The following is a 16,203-nucleotide window of genomic DNA, read 5'->3' on the forward strand; positions in this document are numbered from 1 at the left end:
TCAACAGATATTTTTAAGGTAGTTGCAAGGTTGCCAATTCAGAACTAAACTCGCCTTTTTCTCAACAATTTTTATTTTCTTTAACAATGGGTTTACAATTAGGGAGTTTTTAAAAGCTAGCAGTTCAGAGATTTTTTTAACAAGTTATTTAGCTATTTTTTTCTGCTCGTCAAACAAATTAGTTCACAAGACGACTGAAATCAAAAAAGAAAAAACATAGTATATTACTAATGTAATTATGGGTAGAGTTAAGTGTCAGAATAAAAACATTAGCTGGTGATGTATAGAAGCTAAATAATGCATATAATAAGCCAGTGATAAAGAACAAAAGATGCATAGTTTACATTCTCAAGTTCGAAAGGGAAATATGAGAACTTCGTTGAATGTGATTCTGTATTTTTTTATTAATTTTTGCTGGCAATCCTGGTTATCTTTAGTTGTAAGGAAATTTTTTAATAAATAGAACTTTAATGGTAGAATTGCTAAATTTCGCCACAAGTTATGGCTGAAATTGCCATATTCATTTGGTAGAACCACCTGTCAGCTGGGTACCAATACTACCACGTCGCATTGAGTATCGGCTTCAATCCAATATGATCGGACATCCCTAATTAAAACCAATGTAATTTTATTTAAAGCACATTTAAAAAAAATTAAACATTCAACAAAAACATAGAGTTGTAAACATTCCAGGTTATTAATCTATTTAATACCCTGACATAATTCGCAAACTAGGATTTAGGAATATGACCCTGAAGTTTCTAGCATACCACCTAAGAGCCTAGCCACTGATGTTAGAAATATTCCATAAAAAAATGAACAAACTTAACTATGAAATAAATTACCAAATAAGTTTGCATGTTGTTAAGGGATTAGCAAAAGCTTCCAAGTTTTTAAGAAGAAATTTTACAGATATTGATTCATATTTGCGCAAAAGAATTCCCAGCAAACTTTCACATTCTTTTCTAGACTTTGTGTCCAGATAATTACCGAGAGTTTTTATCAGAGCAGCCAAAGTAGCACAGATCACGGAATCAGGTAAATCTAAAACAAAAAGAACTAAAGGTTATTGAAGCACCAAAAATTATCCAAAATTATATACCAAGTTTAAAAGCAGCATATGTGCGGTATGTTTACAAAAAAATCAAAATACAAGATTCATTGTAAAATAACTTTTTTGTCCTTATATTAAGGAAACTAATATAAATTATGATTAAATAGTTAACACAAAAGCATGGCAAAGGTATGATTTGCAGCAAAAGTACCTTTGAAAACTAACTAAATTACAAAACAAGAAAACTCACCTGATTTGGAGACCATATAATGATTAACATCCTGCAGCAAAGCAATTCTCTTACTTGTTTCCGAAATATTTGGTTGCTGTACAAATGCTTTCAAGCATTCCTAATTAAATCATAAAATAATATAAGTTTAAGAAACAGTATATATATATTTTTTTTTCTTTCAATGTGGAGGAAATTCAGTTTTCATTTACTTATATTAAGAGTTTTTCACATTTCTTGTACCTTTTCTGTGTGACCTATAATGTCTTTTGCAATAAAATGACCCAATAACCAGAAAGATGACTACAGGTATGTTGTTTAATAATCCACATAAATAAAAGTGGTGTTAGAAGTGAAAAGCATTTGAATGGCTGAGGAGTGGGACTCTGAACTCAAGAAAGACTATGCAAGACTACCAGAGTCCAAAGTGCACATGCACAGCACCAAATGCAGAAATGTGCTCTAAATGTGTTTATGGCACATTTTCCAACTACTACTTATTGTGAGTGGACAAGAACACTCCTATAGATGGATTGCTTTATATCCACCCTATCTTAGTTAAGTAATTAGTGAAATACAGGCTTTAGAATGGTACCGGAACTCAGGAAACAGGGATTTGGAAGAATTGGCAAATTTGGCGGGAGTCCCTTTTTTTAGGGGGAGGGGGGGAGGGCCAGGTTGAGTGTTGTACTTGGGTTGTTTTTAACCGACTCCACAGCCCAGCAAAACATGTTTTTGTATTTTAAAAAAAAACTTTCTATAATATACAAACAGTTTGAAAGTAGCTTATGTGTTTTCAAATATGGATAAATTTAGAAACCTTCAAATTCAAACTGAAAAACAAAAAATTATTATTCCTATAAGTCAGCGGTTCCCAAACTGGGGCCGCGGACCAAATGGGGTCCGTAAAGCATTTTCAAAGGGTCCGCGAGGAGAGTTAGTCTTTAAGCTGCTCAACATTATAGGCTTTAGCGAATGTTTTTAAACATTAGTCTAAGTTTTAAACATTATCTGTCATCATGATTGTCTTTAGTTATGCTTTCGATCATATAGCGTGTTTTATGATGTATCTTGTGACATCATAAAGCATCTACTATATGCTGTACTGCCTGCTATCAGCGAATCGTTCACATTAGTTAGAAAGTTGTTACATTAGAATGAATAGTATTGCACTAGTGTACTACAAGAAACATGGGTCAACTGACCCTTGAATTTTTATAGGGCCGCGAAATTTCAAAATAATTGCAACGGGTCTGCCAAGCAAAATTTTTAGAAAAGTTTGGGAACCGCTGCTATAAGTTATCAATAAAATGCTCAGCATCAACAAATGTTTTAAAACTTTGATAACTAACAAATTTAATCGTTGAATACATTTTAAATTTAATAAAAGTTTAATTGAAAAGTAAGCCATTACAGCATTTTAATTTTTTTATTGTAAATTAGAATTTTTAATATAAAAATCAAAACAGTATAAAAACATTCCTACCATTGTTTGTTGGTAATATACCAGATTTAATTAAAAAATATATTTTTACCAACAACTGAAGCTCTGCAAATAAAAAAACACATGAACTTCAACTTCAAAACAGTATAGACTTTCTTGTCTCAGTCAAAATCAGTCACTATAGGTTCTAGTTTATAAAAGAGAAATATATTTCGCCAATCACGGCATCAACAGTCTCTAAAAAACGAATACAAAATAATGTTAACACGTAAACCAGGTGGTAGAATTTAAAAATAATAGGAAAATAATCATAAAACCTAGAGCAACAAACTACGCGACCAGGTTCAAAATATAAAAATATAGAAGATAAAAGTTATAGGTATAGGGCTATAGAAAACCGGACCATCCTGTTACCCAAGTCTAGGGAAAAACAACAATCAGCTGTGTTGGTAAAGCGAAAAGAAAAGAAAAAAGGAAAACTTCAACTTAATGGTATTTTAAGATCGAAAAAGGAAGTGATTGTCCATGTCTATCTGGTCCAAACGGCTATAGAAACTTAGCAACTAAGAAGTACCTTCTGCACAATATTTAGGTTAGGATGTCGGTTAGTCTTTGGCTAAGGATGGGTAAAGTGTTATTCTATTTATTACATCATGTTATTCCTCGTTTATGATAGGAGGGTAAATTCATACAATGCATAAAAGGGAAAAAAAATAGGAATATCTTAAATTTAATACAAATGAGAAAAACAAAATAATAAGTTGTGTAATTTAATGATATTTGGTAAATAACTCCATTGCACGTGTCGGAACCCCATAATTTTTTATTTTTAACAAAAATACCCTACTTTTCCCAACAAAGTACAATTTTCCCCGAAGGTATAGGCCTACCCACTACTTTAGGCGAAAATCCACTACCGTAGGGGATTATCCCTATACCAGTGACTGCAACAATCACACGTGAGTATAATCTCATAAAGTCCTTAATTTTACAGTTTTGCCTTGTCGTACAGCCCAAGAAAACTAATAAACTTTTTCGCTAATATTTTATGTTTTGCTTTTTGTTATCCACAGCACATTGACAAAATTTCTGTTAAACATTTATGACAAGTATTTCGATTGAATAGGTTTACGCGGTTCGTACAAACCTGTTTTTTTAATAAGGCAGTGCATATAAATTGGGGAACCCCCTTACTGGACAAGTTGTTATCGACAACACGTTCTTCATTTTTGTAAACCTCACAAGAGTACTCGTTTTCATTACTATACAAGGATAGCAAGGATCGCAAGGAACACAAGGATTGTATATTGTGTGTTTTAGATGCACCCCTTGTTTGTGCGTTTACTGCATGCTGGACATATTAAACGACCCACCAACCGTTTCAATCCAACTGATTATTTTTTAATAAAAATACAGTTTTTAGGTTTCAATAAAATACAACTTTGTAAGTTTAGCACACACCTAATAAATGATCAGATCTTAACTTGTTCCTAATATTTTTGATTCGCAAGGATCGATGTTCACGATTAATTTAAGCGATCCCGGTGGTGTGTATATTTTCGATGCATGCCAACGATATTTGCGTTTGACCCCAATAACGTGAACACATCGGTTAAGAATCGCTTCATTGAGCTAAAACTCTGTTACGTATTCTCTGAACATTATTTATACGCTTAGGCCAGGGGTGTCCAACATGAGGCACGCGTGCCAAATGTGGCACACGACCTAAAAAAAAATATATATATTTGCTAAACTTTTACACGAGAAGAAGTTATAAGATAAAAATTGGCACGTCGGCATGTTTAAGTCAGACACCCCTGGCTTAGGCCTACCCCTTTAAAAAAATCCTCGACCTGCCATGCCTTCGACACATTTTAGCTAAATAAATTTAAATTTGTGTTTTCAGTTATACGGTTTCGTTTCGGTATAGGCCTATGGTTTTACTCAGAAATTTTCTATGCCGTCACATATCCTTATAGTTGTTGTGCTACGCCCTGATTAAAGGTTCTTCTAAACGTTTTTTTTTTATTTTTCTAGCAATTTGTAATCCGACATCTTAGATCTCGTTTGAAATTAAAAGTTTGCACAATTTTAACAATATTTTGTCGCGCTTTGTGCAATTACTACTCAACTGTAGATGAATATTTGTGCACCATTTCGTTTGAGAATAGCAGTTTAATACTGGATTTGTAACGTCATCTCTGAAATTATTCACAGCCCTGTCCAAAAAAACCCAGAATCCCCCTTTGATCAAGAGTGAAGTTGGTTTCTCTTCCCTGTGATTAGTGTTCCCTCTAAGAAAATGTTCTACTGAATAAAATATTTTATGACTGAGTAAGCATGAGCTTAGAGCAGATCAATGTTTTTGGATGAGGGTGAGTCGTGAAAATTTTACAAACGACGTCATGAAACAAATATTCTTAAGAAACGGACTATTTCCTGTTGAACTCGGAACTGTACTACTGCAAAGGGCATTTAAGAATATGGCAACAACAAAGCAGTCGTGAGAAAAACTACGATAATACCAATATTTTAACTAACTCATGATATTGTGGCTTTCATGTCTGACCTGTTTGCAGTTGTGAAGCCGTCGAAATTGTAGAAGCCATTTTGTCATATTGTGTTTACACAGAGAATTTTTGTTTTTAATCGATGTGTCGTAACGGAAAATTTTCAGTAAAAATCTATGGCCTAAATTCTTTGTAACCATATTCTAATGTTTACGTTACTTCTTGCAGCCAATGTGCAAACGATAAGCGGAAAGTTTTCGGTAAAATTCCGTTACGTAGATTTCTTGCAACCACATAATATTTGCAGCGAATTTGCAAAATTCAAATTGCTGACACCAATTTTTATGCGTCAAGGTATTTACATCCGTTTTTTTTTGTATATGTTTCAAAACACCGCGGTCTGAACATTAGTCGGTTTCCCCGGTTGTGTGATTTTCAAACTGTTGACATTTTAACTGGAGGCAGAGGCTGTTTCGCAATCGCATTTTGACGTAAAATTTGTATGTTTCGCGTCAGAAATAAGTGTGAAAAAGGTTTAGACCACGCCTTGTTATCACGTGATATTTTGTTAAGTATAATAAGAATTAATGACGTAAATCTTTCTTTATCGCAGAAATTTTCTTAACTGATTCTCGTCTATAAATAGCGTGTTCAATCAATAGAAAGAGAGATAGAGGCTTATATAGCTTCTACTCAGACAGCAAACTTGAGTGCTTTTGTGACTGAACTAGTATCAACCAGTATCACCCAGTACTGCCTAGTGCAGAGAGGCTTTTACAGCTTTGACTGAAGACAGCAAAATTGACTGTTCATGTATCTGAACTAAAAGAAAGAATTGGACCTGTCTGGCCTCACGAAGACAGGCCATCTCAAATCTTGTAGGAGTGTGGTCGATTCATCTTGGCAATTATATAAATGAAGACTCATTAATCGGACCCCCACCCCTTCAAAATAATTTCCTAATCCAGATAGGTTCTAAATAGCCTAAATAAAACTATAAACGCATAGGCAATAGATATAGATAGGGTTGGGGCGATTGGGCGACATCGTTTGAGTGCAAGTTGTTAAGCCTTTGGGCGCCGTGGTTTTCGACACACCGTTTTGGCCCGTTAAACTTTGTAGAAAAATACTATTTATTATTTCAAACATTATAAAAGGTTTTAAAATTCAAAATGCATTGTCCTTGAACCATATGGTTAAATTAAGGTAGCGGTTTCAAACCGTGGGCCATCGCTCATCACTGGTGGGAGTGCATGGGACATGAAAACATTTTGAGGTGAGCCGCCGCAAAATAATTAAAACAAAAACTTAATTTATTTTAATAATTTAGTTTCATTTGTGTTACTGTACTTAACTTTTCCAGAAATAATGGCTTGGGAGGAATTCAGAGGCAATGTAGCCTAAATTAAACGTAAATTTATTGTTTCTCACTAATGCGCAGTTAAATAAATAATTCTGTTTTGAAATATGTTGTGCTGTTTTTGTTCTTAAGTTTAAACTTAACCTATTTTATAGTTTTTTTTCTTTCATAAAAATTCATTGGGCCACAGAATTTTTGTGCAAAGAAAATAAGCCACGAAAGTAAAAAGGTTGAAAACCACTGAAATTAGGGTCAAATTGTTGGTTTGATGAACCGAAAAAGTTTACTAATTATCAAAAATCGTGTAGTGACTCGGCCTTCCGCAATTTCAGGCGAATCAAAATGTGTATGAGGCCTATATTGTTCGTCGCACGTAAAAACAATTTAAGTAGAGATACATTTGCAAGCAAACATCATCGCATGTTTGGGACAGCTACTAAGCAAGCGCAACTTTGTATAAAAACAGTCATTTCGTTTTGGAAACAAGTTATTTAACCAGTGTTCCATTAATTTGATTTTTTTACTGTTCTTCTCGACGCAAAACCAAAAGATAATTTTGTTTGTCTGTATAACAATGCAATTATAAGATAATAAGAGACAAACAATTAAAGTTTTATGCAATTATTAGCGTTCATTTTTCTGGTAAAACATTTAAACCTGCCAGTATAATGCAGACTAAAGCGATTGATAGAAGTTTATAGTTAATAATATAATAGCAGGAATACATTTTATTGGCTCTGTTTAAAGCGGTAGCCTACTTCTAATTTGATCCTAACGAAACGCCTGAAGCAATTGTATTTACTGCCGTACAAATGCTTCGAATAGACCTTCAAGTTATAATCGCTGGTAGTATTTTCAACAATAGTGTTCGTAAGATTATCTGTTTTATACCATTACGTCACTCTTGAGAGTAATTGAACAGCCTACTTCCTGACCTGTCATTCAGGTGAAAGGCACTGTTTGCAGTGCAGTGGAGTTATATGCAGCATTATTTGGAGAAATTTTATGCCAAAATTGTTGAGTGGTTTTAATCAGATGAAGTGGAAACCGTAGTTTGGTTAAAATTAGTTTACTAAAAACTAAAGTGGTAAAAAGTGAATGGAATGCAATGATATATAGGAAATGCTTAAAATTAGGATTTAAATGTACAGTCTTATTTTAATTGTTTACTGTGGCAATAGTATGGCTGACCACCTCAGATCGCAGACCAATAAACTTTTTATGTATGTTTTGGTATACTAAATTATATTTCCCGAATTCCACACTTCTAGCAAAGGCATTACTAGAAACTATGGTTTCGGATTCAGCACAATATCATTGCACCCTTACCAGCAGATTACCGCTTGTCAATCATATCTCAGCTCAGTCAGCTGACGCAAGAAAATGTCGAATTTTCAAACATATGAAAAACATGATCATTGATCATATATAATGTTTCAAAGACAGTAGCATGACAATTTTAGTTTAAACTGTAAGCAATCTAGGCTACAAACAAGGTAAAAAACGTTGTGTTTTACCGGTAGGCTTTAGGCACAATTATAATTATTGATTTACATATTATAATGGTATCCCATAGAAGAAGCTGATCTAGGGGGATGGTAACACCATGCTATGTCCTACTCAAACTATACTTTTTACCAACTTTTACTATTTAAATGCAAATTTAAAAAACTATTTTTCGAACTATTTGTTTTTTTATATTTTTTGCCAGTTTAGGGAAATTAATTCACGCCAAACGTGCCATGTAGACAGTAGCACATTGTGGTCCAACAACAAGCCAGATCGCCGCTGTTTATTGTCAGTGTTGTTTATTATTATGACTTGCTCCAGACTCCTATAGTAGAGGCTAGTCGTCCCAGTAAAAATTGTGCTTTAGAAATGTTGGCTTCCGGTTCGTGAAAGGATTTTTTAATAATTACCGGTCCCAATTTTAAAGGGTTCCCCCCGTACTAGAGTATTTATAAAATGCATGTATGAAGATAAATAAATGTAATTTTGCCACCATCTTAACAGAAAATCATGTTTAAAAATAAACACTCTGCAATAACATACTATCTGTTGATTTGTCAAATAATTAATTGTGTATGTATCGGAGCAACAGCAGCCGATGGAATCGCAGACGAAGTTTGCACAAAGAACGATCAAGACTGCCGCGAACATAGTAGAAAATGGTCGCCTTTTGTTTTCCGTGGAAAATGGAACGACTATGATAATTTATTACATGAATACGGAAAATGGCAGATGTTCACCGTATACGATAGCAAAATTTCATGCGAAGAGAAAAAAGCTTTCGTTTTTACTCCTAATGCTGGTTTGGGAGATTCGATTGGTGGATTGACTGGCGCATTTATGCACGCCATCAGGAAAGGAAGGTTGGGATTTTTTTTGCTAAATTGCCAATTAAGTACAATTGTAATGAGTACAATGGGAATCAAAAACTGATGATGTTAAAAGTGCGTATCGAAACTATTTTGAATACGATGATGTCGATTAAGTTGACCTTCTTGGCTTTGACATTCGTTTTCAAGGTATTCCCTAATGATTTTTAGGATATTGGGCTGGAATTTACTTTTGCGTTAGAAAACCATAAATCTTTTAGCTTTTAATAATATTATTCAAAATATTACTTGAAATAAATAATCTACGTTGGATTGCGTATGCTTGTAATGCCCAAGTTAAACCAGTATCGGATCGGTACCACCTGAAGTATCTTGATATGGGGTATCAGCTCCTATCAAATGTTAGCGGACATTCCTACGAATGAGTTATTTTTTTACCTTTTGCTAAATGTAAATCACAATTAGGAAAGACATTGATCGTACTTTTAAGCTGGGCTATGGAGTCAGCAAAAAATAACCCGACATTCGTTCGACTCCAACCAAACATGCCATTTTGTCGAGTTCCGAGTCCGGCCCTAACTCTACAGCCTGTATTCGCCAATTTACGTAACTAAAATAAGGTGGATATTCAGCAATACACTCATAGGGGAGTCATATAATTTTTCCATCCCCTTCCCCCTAAAAAAAAATTCGTACTGCGCACGTTGGATTTGGAACTCGAGTAGTCTTACGTATTCTTTGTCGAGTCCTGATTCCGACTCTGTAGTCCTGCTTAGAACATTGGTGTCCGACATATTTGTACCACAGTATATACAATGTAAACGGATATGTAGTAGTGTCCCAACATGTTTAAAAATAAAATTCGTAGTAGATAAATACAAAATACCCTCTCAGATTGATTTCTATTGTCGCAGGTTATTTTTTATCAACTGGAAGCCAAATGATTGGGGCGTTGGTCTGAAGGAACTCCCATTTCCGTTTGAGTTTTCCAAAGTTCAACAGCTGAGGGACAAAATTAGCGGGAAAAGGCTTATGTGTGTTGATTACGAAGATGAAGCTTCCAAAACTGAAGGACACCTGACGGCGCAACACCCTATTTTATCGGAACCTGATATCAACGAAGTGGTAAAAGTTATAAAATATATATGCAGGTTTTTTATTGAATTAAAACGTGCACTCGCCAGTCGGGCTAGTGCATGGGTCGGTCTACGGCCCGCGGGCCGGATGAATTACATATGACATATGCATCGGCCCGCCAATGTAATTCACCCGGCCCGCTGCCTCTTTGACAAACTAGACAAATAGGCCTACTTTTCGACTATACTTTAACTACGTAAGTGCGAAAAATTTTCGCGCTTTATACGCGAATGATCTTTTTACGTCCGGTTCGTTTACGCTATCGCTGTGGAAGGCCAAGTGCGTCGCGGACAAACAGAAAACATATTCAAAAATATTGGGCCTATGTTTTTTAATTTTAGTATGGGTGACGACGTGTGAACTCGAGTTTTAAACCAAACAAACCCTTTTTTCGCGTTTGCGCCAACACGTTACTGCCTCCTTAAATGTAATTAAACACGTTTTTTAAGTGCAAACAAAGAAACGAGGCCCGCCTGATTAAAAGTTGTTTTAATATTTTAATAACACAATTCTCAGTTAACATTTTGTACGGCCCGCAGAGACCTTTCTAAGTTTGGTTTTGGCCCGCAACTAGAAAAAGGTTGCCGCCCCCTGGGCTCAGGGGCGGATTAAGGCGGGGGCTAAGGGGGCTGCAGCCCCAGGCCCTTCGAAAAAATAGGCCCATACGCAACAACTTAATAAGACCAACCGACGTTATCTCTGTAAAAAACTGTAAAGAAGTTATAATCTAGAGCAGCGTCGTCCAACTATATTTTGTCGCGGGCCAACAGAAGCAATTCGTTTTATATGGCGGGCCAAATGTGTAATGGCGTATCCGAATTTAGGTTGGCAGGGGACATGTGACGTCACAATTACGTCATGGTTCATAAAATCTTTAGAAACGTTTTTGAAACAATTAATGTGCAATTGCGCAACCGAAGCAAATTCACCGCGCAAAGCACGTATTTTTTTTTCGTTCGCCAAAACGTTTATCATAGAAGTTACTTGCCACACACAAAAATATTAGCACTATATTATCTACACACCTGAAAGGCTAAACCGTAAACACGTAAAAAGTTCACACGAAACGCTGAATACATCGATTGCGTTTATCTCGTTTAAAACGCCAAAGGTGTTAATTATGACACAATATTGCGAAGGTGTAAGAAAGGTGTAACCAGATAATTTGACAGAAATTTCAGTTTGTACTGAGTCGAAGGCCATATAGAGCTCGGCTGTGGACACAGAGAAAATGTAAAAATATTACAGGCCTTCATGCATTGACATGACATAATTCCAAATATACTGAGTAATCGTAAAACATACGCGTGAAGCGAAATTAAATTTGCGTTTATATATATCAAAAAATAAAGTTTGGCCGTCAATAAAATCAAGGAAGCAAGTGTATCTATGTGTTGCCGGCGACGCGACTGAATAAAAAATATTTTTTGATTTCAATACTGGCCCATTAAAATAAGATCACGGGCCAATAAAGAGAGTCCGCGGGCCACTTTTGGCCCGCGCGGGCCTGTAGTTCAACCGCACGCTGATCTAGAGATAGGCCTACCACCGTTGGTGTCAGATCGTTTTATTGGTTGACGTAAAACATCTATTAAGCAAAAAACTATAAAAAGAAAGAAGAAAAACTAAAAAAGTTGCAAAATTGAAAAAGGTGACTGAGATTTTCATGGAAAATAGCCGAAAAACTGAAAAAAGATGATTTATTTTTCTACAGTGCTAAAAGAACTACGATTAACTTTGAAAGTAGCAAAGAAGCTCAATGTTTAGCTTTATTAACGAAAATGAATTCATATATGCGTTTCCTTCCGTATCTGTTGTACTAAGAATGTATCGTTGGATAATGATTACTAATTGTTCAAACGATTGCCCATTTTCAGTCCTTAAAGAGTAGAGAATCAAATGTGTTTCTGGCCAAAATAGTACTCTGCATAAAAAAAACTAGATTTTTGGCAAAAACAGCGATGAAGTTATCAACAGCTTTGCTTTATCTAAAGCTAGAAAACATGTTAATTGAATCTGTTTGATAAGTGAATAAAACAATGCTATTTCATGTTATTTCTGGTTGGACAGAATGAAAATGACCAATAGGCCCCTGGCTACCATACAGCCCCAGGTCCATGAAAACCTTAATCCGGCCCTGCCTGGGCTAGTGTCTAGCAATCAGAGCACTCGCCCAGACGAAACACTCTCCCAAAATATCAGCACGTCTGCGTGTTTCCGTCCAACCTAATTGATTTTTCAATGATTAATACTGCCTTTCTTTTTTGGTGCGTTAACGTAGTTTTTGTAAGGCCGGCCTCGATTGTTTTACCGGACTATATTAAAGCGTACTTTTTTTTAGCATTTGCGATACGCTTGTCGAGTTTCTTTTGCAATTGCGCAAGTGAGTATCGTTAGTGATACTGTTAAGCAGTTGGATGCAGTACTTGCAGCATTATGACGTACGATAAAGTCTAAGTAGACCATTACCTGTATGTTTGCAAATACGGAACTGGCGAAGTTCTAAATTTGATGGACAAGCCTTCAACATCTTGCGTTTTTCAATTGATATATAGAATTGTAATATACTTGGCCGACCGGCAGGGAAGTTGACCGGTCAGGAAAAGTTGATTTTCTATACTTTATAGCAGTGCTTTTCAACCCGTAGAATGGTACGGATGAAAAAAAATGTAGTGCGGATGACAAACGTCGTGCGAATGAGTGCGCGGATGAAAATGGTGCATGGTATTATTTTTTATTATGTGTAATACAGTAATCAAATAAGCTTGTGCGCCCACTTATGCTTTACAGGTACAGTAATATAGTCTCATATAGTGGTTCATTCCAGCTTAAGCCATTTATCTTATATAGGTCAAGACTTAGGCACACGGTTTGAATACACAAACCCTTTAATTTTCATTTCACAAATAAAACTAAAGGTTGCAAAAGTACTGTGCGTTTTGTGCGGATGAAAAATTTCCTAAATAAAAAAGTGCGGATGGAAATTTTAAAGGTTGAAAAGCACTGCTTTATAGCATTCAATCTACCGACATTTGCGGTCGGACCGGCGGTTGAGAACCATTGATTTAAACAATATTTGACTTTAAGCATTCGGCGTTTAACAATGTTCTATGACAGATCAACAAATTGATTCCACAAGGTCAAAAAACAAAAAAAATATTTTTGCTTAAGAGCACACGGCGGTCAGATTTGACACCCTCACCCGGGGCAAAATACACTCGCATTGGCGAGCGGGCAAGTGCAAAATCTTAATCCCTGTATGCTACATTCTATTTACTTTTGATTAATGAACTTTAAATAGGAAAAGTTATTCTAATGCACAAACACACAACAGCTTACAAATGTAAATGTGAAATTGAATGTGTTTGGTTTTCCGCTTATTATATAGACAAGTGGCTCCCAGTCTGGGGGTCGTTAGAGTTTGTCTGAGGGGTCGCCATGCACTATTAAACGAAAAAAAAAACGAGAAATTAACAATAAAAAACAATATATATTAACTAGAAATTTAGCAGTAGGTGCAGGAACGACCGCCAGTCTAAAATAGTGGTAATGACATTTGATTGAATGAACCGGTCGTGTTTATGACGTCCCTGTTACTTTTGTTTTCAATTAATGCCCGACGCATAGCTCTAGCTCAGTGGTCGGCAAACTGTGGGCCGCGGCTCAAATGTGGGCCGCAGAGCCATTTTTAGTGGGCGCAATTACTTTTGAATAGCTTAGTGTTATAATGTAGTTATGGGTCGCGTGATAGAACATACATAGTACAAGCATTGCACTTTATTTTCAAATTTGTTGTGGCATACAATTTTTAAATTGGCTCAGCTTGTAAGGCCCATGTTCAAAACGTTTAATAGGTCTGCAAAGAGTACTTTGGGCCGCTACAAAATAGTTTGTCGACCACTGCTCTAGCTAGTCTCATAAACGTAGCCAGGGCGGGCTCAGGGGCCATGCCCCCCCCCCCCCTCCAAAAAAAAATCAATATTTTACTCCTAATAAATTTTTTTGTATTATTCATTTGTTTTGCATTTATGAGCAGTAGGCTACCACAACAGTCTATCACAGACATACCAAACCTTTCATTGTCATGCACTGTTACGTCACAAACGATGTAGTTAATATTACGTTTGCTATGCATTAATGTAATTTGACTACTTTTAGAGAGTTTTTGCTCTTTGAATGTTTTTTCAGTATTGCGTTAACACTCAGTCAACAGTTGCTGGTCGAAACGGTTTGCTAACATTGTTATTTGTGTTCGTTGCGGCAGTTAATACAATGGCAAAAGCTAAACACAAAAAAGTTCAAACATTTTGCCCCCCCCCCCCCTAAAAAAAAAAATTCGGCTGGCCACGCCACTGGCTAATGGCCATCATCTCACACAGTTACTTTAAACTTGAGGTTGTAAAGCAATTATTCTTAAAAACACCTTTACGAGCGAACCCGTGCGCAAATATGGATCTGAAACCCAGTATAATCAATTGATAAAATTGCTTTATTTTGGTAAAATTGAAAAAAACTCTTAATTTAAAAGGATACGCCACGCTAAGGCACATAAAGAAGTTTAAATTTAGCTTGAACTAACGGGTTATATTTTAACTTCACATAAATTGCACTTTGTAGTGTTTATGAGTCACACAGCACAACATGCCATAATATGCATAGCGCTTAAGGACTAAATAGATTTCCTTTAAACGAACAGGGAAAAGGTGAAGAAAAAGGTTAAAAAATAAATAAATAAATGAATGAATAAATAAAAAAAAATATTTACCTAATTAAAGACGGAAAAAACATATAGCTTGGGAGGAGCCATGGCCCATTAAAAAAAATTACCGGTAATATATCTTCAACTAGGCTGTGTGGTATAGTGTTTCAGAGGACGGACGTTTGCGCCGAACCCCTAAAACTTACTGATCGAACCCTGGTTAATACCCAGTGATCTATAGTAAGATTACTTTGGTTTTATACTTAAAGAAACTATAGAAAAAATAAGTTGTTACGACGCCTATATACCTTAAACAGTAACATTAGCTACTTGTGCAATGTGCATGCTACGGCACAATTGGTATTTACAGCTCTTCGAATATTAAGACATATGCGCATTGCATAAGACGTTATAATTTCATGCACAAATAAAATGCTTTAAACACAATATAGAATAAAATGCTTATATAACCTGTAAAATGTTGCAGGATCTGCCATACGATCACCTTCTACATGCCTTAATTCAGCCATCGGCGGCTGTACAAACCATCGTCGATGAAGTTATGAATACCCCCAAACCGACTGACAGTATGTTGGTTGGTATAGTTATCCGCACTGGTCAAGGAGAATATAACCAATTTCTTTCCGACGGAGACGAAATGAATTTTGTCAAATGCTTTAGAAATTTTGCAAAAGACAAAAAGAAAACAAAATCAATGAAATTTCGAGTATTTGTAGCTTCCGATGTGGACAAAGTAAAAAAGTCAACGGTAAAAGCTTTGAAGCGCGATGACGAGCTCGATGTGGTAACCCTTCAACAATCTAACGTTCATATGATGCACTTGGACAACGAACTCGCAAGATCAAAGAAGGTCAAAGATAAAATTCAAAAAACTTACGCCGAATACTTTATTATTGCGAAATGCAATGTTTTGTTTCTTACACACGGGAGTTTATTCGGTAAAACTGCCGCGGAGCATGGAGTGGCTGAGGACAAAAATATATACTTTTTAAGTGACAGTCAGTGCGATGGAAAACGAGAAAAGTACTCATATTTGGAATGTGCTCGACCAAAATTTCCCGCCGTGTGCCAGTTGTAGCTAAATCTGAATGAATCAAAATCGTATTCGCACGTAACAGTTTATAACGTTATTAAACTGTTCGTCGTTAATTTTTTTAAGGGTTTTAAACGAAAATTCCCCTTCAATATTGCAAGGAAAGTCCAAACATCTCCTTTCGTATCTAAACTCAATTGCAGTAATATCTTTGTGGCATATTTATTCCAATCGCCATCTTGTTTCCCTAATGACAATAGACGCTTAAGGCAGAAAAGCAAAAAATATGCTCGATATTGGCGTGTCGTGTCAGGATCATAATTTGTCGTCCGCAATACTTTAGTTAACCATGCAAACAAAAATATCAGTAACTAATG

At 35.7% G+C, this 16,203-nt stretch overlaps 2 protein-coding genes across 2 annotated transcripts in view; one reads left to right on the forward strand and one right to left on the reverse strand.

Moving 5' to 3' along the window:
- The window catches only part of LOC146140683 (stalled ribosome sensor GCN1-like), a 37,846-nt gene extending 35,012 nt beyond the window's left edge, over nt 1–2,834 (reverse strand). Inside the window, exons 1-3 of the mRNA XM_083392378.1 lie at nt 2,770–2,834; nt 1,305–1,404; nt 846–1,044 (exon numbers count right to left, since the gene is read on the reverse strand). Of these exons, the coding sequence (XP_083248504.1) occupies nt 846–1,044; nt 1,305–1,404; nt 2,770–2,772 (302 nt within the window). The 5' untranslated portion in view covers nt 2,773–2,834. The remainder of the gene's footprint in view (nt 1–845; nt 1,045–1,304; nt 1,405–2,769) is intronic.
- A 5,781-nt stretch (nt 2,835–8,615) lies between these two features.
- LOC146140684 (uncharacterized) lies at nt 8,616–16,173 on the forward strand. Its single transcript, XM_083392202.1, has 3 exons — nt 8,616–8,969; nt 9,851–10,061; nt 15,260–16,173. Exons 1-3 carry the CDS (start codon nt 8,617–8,619, stop codon nt 15,869–15,871), a joined length of 1,176 nt encoding a protein of 391 aa, XP_083248328.1. The 5' UTR covers nt 8,616; the 3' UTR covers nt 15,872–16,173.
- Nucleotides 16,174–16,203: the final 30 nt, after the last annotated feature.

This window comes from Ascidiella aspersa, chromosome 6, assembly GCF_963924565.1.
Source record: "Ascidiella aspersa chromosome 6, kaAscAspe10.2, whole genome shotgun sequence".
NCBI lineage: Eukaryota > Metazoa > Chordata > Ascidiacea > Phlebobranchia > Ascidiidae > Ascidiella > Ascidiella aspersa.

Bases quoted from the DNA above. Each gene is read 5' to 3' on its own strand.
- LOC146140684 (XM_083392202.1), top strand. From the start codon at position 8,617: ATGTTTAAAAATAAACACTCTGCAATAACATACTATCTGTTGATTTGT. The intron at 8,970-9,850 runs GTTGGGATTTTT...CTATTGTCGCAG, and splicing joins CACGCCATCAGGAAAGGAAG to GTTATTTTTTATCAACTGGA. The intron at 10,062-15,259 runs GTAAAAGTTATA...AAAATGTTGCAG, and splicing joins AACCTGATATCAACGAAGTG to GATCTGCCATACGATCACCT.